This window comes from Wasmannia auropunctata, unplaced genomic scaffold (genome assembly GCF_000956235.1).
Source record: "Wasmannia auropunctata unplaced genomic scaffold, wasmannia.A_1.0 LD336092.1, whole genome shotgun sequence".
Taxonomy (NCBI): domain Eukaryota; kingdom Metazoa; phylum Arthropoda; class Insecta; order Hymenoptera; family Formicidae; genus Wasmannia; species Wasmannia auropunctata.
In genome coordinates, this window is record NW_012026798.1 from 193643 (window position 1) to 200538 (window position 6896).

The window sequence follows — 6896 nt, forward strand, 5'->3', positions numbered from 1 at the left end:
ATATATATATATATATATATATATTAGTTACAGAATAATATTTTTGTCAAAATAGTACAATTTTCTACTTAAATCAAAGAAATATGCAAACTTAATGATACTACCTTTTGCTGATAGAGCTTCTGCAGCCATTCAGCAGCAGCTTCGTCTCCCTCCGGCACTTCCTCAATAGGAATTCTTTTAGCATACATATGTCCCTGTAGCCGTTTCCCCAAGAGAAGATTCCTCATGGTTGGCTTTACGGGATCAGATGGCTTGAACGCTATTTGAATATCATAAATAGCCGTTGCTTTGCCTCTCATATGTGGAATGCTGGCGGTAAAACCTTTTGTGCGTGGCGTTAAATGATATTTTAATACTGGCAGACCCTTTTCGATAGCAAATTTCTGACTAGCTTCTAGTTTTTTCGGCGTGAAGCGCGTACCCTCGGGATAGAGCAGCAGCTATGATCAATCATTTACATATTTATTTTTATAACTATAATTATTTTTAGCAAGTAATGTTATTAAACGCTTTGAAATTATTCGCTCTAAATTAGCTAATACGATCCCGTTAGATTAAAAAAAAAAATAATATACTCACCCACATTGTATCAGGATATTCGACAAGCTCCTTGATTTGACTTTTAATGTTCTCCTTGTCTTTCTCCCAACTCCTCTCGAGGAAGATACTCTCAGCGAATTTCCACGCCCATCCCAGTGTAGGAATATACTGTATTGACTTCTTAGCATAAGCTTTGCAATTCTAAAAAATATATTTTTCAAAATAAAAACATCTTATTTTATCTATATATACACCATATATTTAGAAATCAATTCTTTTCAGTGATTACATACACCTAGCAATCTCACACGATCACATAGCAGCCAACCTATCAACCAATCGGTTTCGTAACTGTGATTCATTAAAAGGTAACCGTGCTCATTACCGAAATATTTATCAAAGTCCTTCTTATCTATGTACAATACCAGGTCCGCTCCTGCCCACCATTCTGCCATAAATACTAATTCTGGCAGAAGTAAAAATTTAAAATGTATTAATTTCTGGTAAAAATAAAACAAGCTACAATACAAAACAAGGTAAATCTGGTAAACTTACGACAGTAGAAGGAGTAACAGAGATAATAGTTGATCTTGCGATAGAGGTACTTGGAAAAGGGCCTCAGTCCAAAGTATAAAATGCATTGGAAGAAATTTATTATCAAGCCGGATGTAAAAAATGTGATGGCAAACAATAGGTGTATCACCAACCATTGCTTCACGAAGGCAAGCACTCCCATGGTGATAAGCAAAAAGAATTAGATCATATGCTTCATAGAAAACATAAATGTTTGGTTTCTTTCCCTGCAACAGAAACAAGTCAACAAATGTTTTAAAATTGTTCATATAGAAAAATTTTTTAAACTTTCATTATAAAATTCAATTAAAAATTTTAATTATTGTACCCATAATTATCATTATATAAAAAGAAAATAGAGAATTACAAAATAATTTTATCGTGTGTGATATTAGCTATGTGTGCAAGTATTTACGCAAACAACTTGCCTGAGAGTGAAAGAAATATTTGTACCATTGTTATGTACAATTTTTTGATCACTGGATGCTGTTTTATATATAACGGTAATTGTAAACTGTTTTAATTATGTCAACTATATTCATCAATCAAATTAATTTGGTATAATAAAGAGCAAATCATGATAAAAAGATTTATTTATGTAAATAATATGTAAATATTAGCAGTAATAAATTTACGCAAAAATAAGTCTAACAATAAGCAAGGATAATTTTATTATTCTATAAATAATAATAAGTAATAACTAATTCTTGGAGTAAATACTGTTTATTTTTAAGTAATAAGTTTACTTTTGGAAAGATAAACTAGATGTAAAAATAAAAAGTTATTACCAGAGTTCGGATTTTAGTGCCATTTTCCCCATTCCAAGCTGGTATAGTAATTTAGCTTAGCATAACTTTATGTTATGAAGCTAATAGATAAACAGTATAAAGTTAACAGATAAATGGCATTGTTTCTTTTGTGGCATACAGCTTGGAATAGAGAAAACAGTATAGAGATCCGAACTGTGAAAATTATTATATATGCAGCAGGTTTTTATCAACTGATTTACATTTTCAAACAGATAAACTAGATATAAAAATAGAGAATTATTACATATGCAGCAGATTTTTATGGGCTGATTTTTATGAACCAATTTACATTTTCAAACAGGTAAACTAGATCTAAAAATAGAGAATTATTACATATGCAACAGATTTTTATGGGCTGATTTATTTTTTGAAAGGCAAAACATTACAAATTTATGCTAGAAAAGTGTCATAACAAAACTTAAACTGTCACAATAATTATCTTTAATAAAAACAAGACAAATCTATGACATTTTGTAATAATTCTTAACATTAACTTCAATAAAGATTAAATTCCTTTTTCTCAGAACAATTTAAATTTAAAAAAAAATTGAATTCGACATTAAATTAAGTCTTTACACTACAACATTTTTTTATCATACAAATCGATCTGTTATATAATAAAAAATGTGTTAAGCACAAACTCAATAAATGCTAACCAAAGAACCTGTAAGAACCAATAATTATTGTTATAACAACATTATGCTATGCTATTTATAAATCTTGTTCGAATAATCCCAGACATCAGAACTACAAGTACCTGAAACCAATAAAGACCTGGCTATGAGAAAGGGTTGCCAATGTTCAAAAAACTAATAAACAGCGAATGTTTGTATATACAAAATTTAATAGTGGTAAAAGTAATAAAATTAGATCCATGCTTTATCATGTAACGTACAGAATATAAAATACATCGTACACAACATAATGTTCTACATTTCTACATATTGAAAATTTGTATAAGTACGTCACGCTTCGTGATCTCATCATCTAAACTTACAAAGTGCGCAAAATAAGCGTAATATAACACTTAAAAGAAATTGAAGCTGATTGAGGTATCTTTGTCGTAAGCGTGCTGCAACGCAAACTACGTGCATCTCTGGAAGATTTTTCGCTGATATCGTGCGGGACAGACGAAATCGTCGGGTCTTACCTGAATTCAGCGTTCCTGACAAGAGGAAGCGTGCGTGCGGATAAAAGAGCCGTGCATGTGCCAGGTGTTGAATACGGATGCGATCAAAGTGCGAAGTTCCAAAGTTCACTAACAGTGAGTTGACGGTGCACTTTTGTGCGTGCCTCAACGTCGTTGCTCCGTACTCCGTGCCTCATCGAGGGAATCAGGACACCTCCATGCTGTGCGCGCGCGAACACGAGCGATGATGCGGCCAGATGCGGCCGAGCGAGTCAGCCGGTCCTCGTCCACGGGTTAGGAATGTTGTAGCGGGAACCATGATACAAACATAAGGGTATGCTTATGCGCACGGTAAGTCACGTGATACTCGAGCGACCAACCAGAATTGTCACAAAGTACGTCATCGTTTTGCGGTAAATTCAAACGTATTATTTACCAGTATACTTATAGCGCTCCTTGCAATATACTTTAACAAATACATAAGATATTAAACACAAAATTAATATTAAAATAACAATATTATAAATATTAAAATATTAAAATAAAACAGAATACTAAAAATAAATAGCAGAAGATATAGCAGAAAATTACAATAGTGAAATTTTAGCAATTCGATGGTGATCCATCCATCCTCTTATAAAATTGGTATGAAACCCTTAAGTTGGCCGCTAATCGCGATTACATTGTTATCGCGTTATTCTGAATGTCATTGATCGTCTCGATTTAATCGAGATAAGAATGTGACAGATCGTACAAAGAATATTAAAAAAAATAAAGATAGATCGGATATTAATTTCCGTTGCAAATCCAAGAAATAAAAATATATCATAAGGACCTAGGCATGTCTGGAATATTATGAGTTATATTATTACATTTTGAGTGTCATGAATCGAATATACATTTGAGTATTTGTTTCACAGAAAAAAAAACTGAATTAAACTTAAATGTATAATTTAATTTTCTATTTCATAATATAATATCACAGATAATATCTCATATCATAGATAATATCTGTTTCACAGAATCTATGAAACTTGTGTATTTATTTTAATCTTTATCTTGGAATAAATTAAACAATAAAAAGTAAATGAAAAGTATATTAAATAAACGCACACCATTAGTTGTAATTTATTCTTATTGTGCAATTTAGCATTGTACAAGATTATAGCTTGCAACACTAGCGAAGAAAGTTGTCATGTTATTAATTCATTTATAGTAAAAAAATTATAGTAAAAAATAATATTAAAAAATTATAACGTTTCAACTTTTTTTTCTGTTTCTGTATGTATGAATTAGAAACACAAGAAATATATAACGCTTATAGGTATACATATGTGAAACTATGCAAGGAGTGTATATTTTGAGATTTTAGGCAAGATATATAAAAATCTAAGACAATGTATTTCGATTAAATATTTTGTTCAGGATGTCGTCGCTAAAGAGAATGTATATCAGATGAATGTATATATATCAGATTGTAAATATGAAAATTTAATTGTAATTTTAATTTAATTTTATTTTTTCTGTTTTTTTTTTTTAATAAAAATTTAAATTTAATTTAGTATTTTTATTTAAATTCATACTAATTAATAAGATTGCAACTTTTTATTTGTATTAATAAATGTATTTTTATTCAACAAAAACGATGTATTTTTCATTGAAAATATTGAAGAAATAAATCATGTTTATTTTTTCTTAAAAATGTAAATACGTTTATACATATTCTTAAAAAATATGTAATTTCTTATAAGAGAAACGCAATAAATTACAATATAATTCTGCGTTAAAGTTTACATATAATATAAATTAGTTCAACTGTATAAAATAAATATTTCTTTTTTGAAAAACACTAGAGGAAAGAAGATACATGTTTTTAATATTTAAAAAATCGACACTAAATAATTTATGGGATAGGATGATATCCATCCATGGTTTCTAGAAGCGACATTTTTTCGCCATCGAGTAATTTTACGTCTTTTACTGAAGAGACCGAAAGATATGGTGGTTTATCATCTTCAGGTACTCGCATTCTTCCCGTCACTTTAACTTGTGAGCCATAAGTGAAGTCATCTTCAAATTCTCCGTCAATTGTTACCAAAACAGATAATTTATAGTATCCATCGGTAATCGCTCCGACGTAAAAATTGTTAGATGATTTTTCAAAAATCATTTTCACATAATGATCAATCATTTCTGTAAATAAATTAAAATATTTTAACAATTAATTTGTATAATTTATTCAATTATTCTAATTAATTTTTTTATTAATCAAATTACCTATTATTAAACCATTTTTTGACCTGGCATGCTGCATTTCAATTAAAGAAGCTTCTTCAATTTGTTGTATTACTTTATAAATGCCAATATAGGCACAGATAATTGTGCAACTTCGGATTAGCAATTCAAACGGAAAAGAAGCATTATGTAAAAATTCTTTTTTTGAAGGAATTTTAGGTACTACTTTTTGCAAAGTATAAATCTATAATTTAATAATTTATTTTAATTAATGTAATAAGTATTAAAAAAATTATTTTAAAAATTATAATTATCTATATAATAATTCTTTATATAATTACTTATATAATAATTACGACATATTCAATTATCTATTTCAATATACAAAATTATTAAAAATATCACTTTATAGTAGATACTGTGAGAAAATATTACTATTATACAAAGATTGAGTTAAAAAAGAGCATCTTGAGTTAATAATTAAAACAATTGTTTAATTATTCAAATTATTATTTTGCAAAAAATATTTTATATCATTCTTATTTTTTTAGATTTATGAAAGTATACAAGATTGAAAACATGTTCTTTTCTGGATTTATACTTTTTTAATGTTTTACTGCTCGCGTACTAAAAGAAACAATTAATAAAAAAAAGTAAATGTAATTTCTATAAAGACAAAAATTAGAAAGTACGCGATCAGTGAAGAGTTAATAATAAAATATTTAATGTATATTATTTAATGTATAATTTAAATACGTATGTGCGTATGTATGTGTATGTATATATTGACATTAAAAGCTATTTAACATTAAATAATTTATTATTAACTCTTCACTGATACGTACGTACGTATGTACGTATGTATGTATACAGGGTGATTCAGAATAACCCCGGTGTTCCTGTAAAGACGTATTTTTGACTCAATTCTAAGACGATTTTTCCTTTACAAAAATTTTGTCCGAAGCTTAGTTTTCAAATTATAACGAAAAATAGTTAGCGAATTACGGGCCGCGTACGGATGGTAGACAGGGGCGGCGCAACTTACTGTCCGCCGGCAGGCGGTACGCGGGACCGTCGCGACGATCAGCTGACTACACGCGCGCATAAACATGCGTTTACATTCTCTCTCTCTCTTTCTCTCTCTCTATGTTTTCACGCACGCACGCACGCACGCACGACCTCTTTCAAATTATATTAATAATATATTATATTATATTAAATTATATATATTATATAAAAATTATATTAAATTATATTAATATATTATATTAAAAATATATTATATTAATAAAATAATTTGAAAGAGGTCCAAAACGGTGTAATCTACAGGAATAAATGACGAAGAAATTGATTTAAAAAATCCGGTAAAATATACATATATATATATATACACTGGTCCAAAAAATTAAAGGATCACCTGTTCTAGCCTCTAAAAATAGGCAAACTTCAAGATAGAGCAACTTCGTCAAAAATGATCATATCGAGATGTTCAAAAAAGCATTTTACAGCTTGAAATCTTTACTTTCCAAATCGGTACTTGAGAAAACGATCCTACTGATCTTTCATGGAATTACACGGATAGAAAGGAAGACCCGACGAATCTCAAA

At 29.1% G+C, this 6896-nt stretch overlaps 1 protein-coding gene across 2 annotated transcripts; it reads right to left on the reverse strand.

The window, feature by feature from the left end:
- Window positions 1-53: 53 nt before the first annotated feature.
- LOC105462833 (1-acyl-sn-glycerol-3-phosphate acyltransferase gamma-like) lies at window positions 54-3346 on the reverse strand. 2 transcript variants are annotated; one of them, XM_011709685.1, is made up of 5 exons: window positions 3189-3346; window positions 1099-1343; window positions 837-1009; window positions 583-744; window positions 54-443 (listed from the first exon to the last, which is right to left on the reverse strand). In XM_011709685.1, the coding sequence occupies exons 2-5, from the start codon at window positions 1277-1279 to the stop codon at window positions 69-71; spliced, it is 891 nt and encodes a 296-aa protein (XP_011707987.1). In that variant the 5' UTR covers window positions 1280-1343; window positions 3189-3346; the 3' UTR covers window positions 54-68. The 2 variants fall into 2 exon arrangements, with proteins under 2 accessions (XP_011707987.1, XP_011707986.1); XM_011709684.1 differs by having other exon boundaries at window positions 3076-3346.
- Window positions 3347-6896: the final 3550 nt, after the last annotated feature.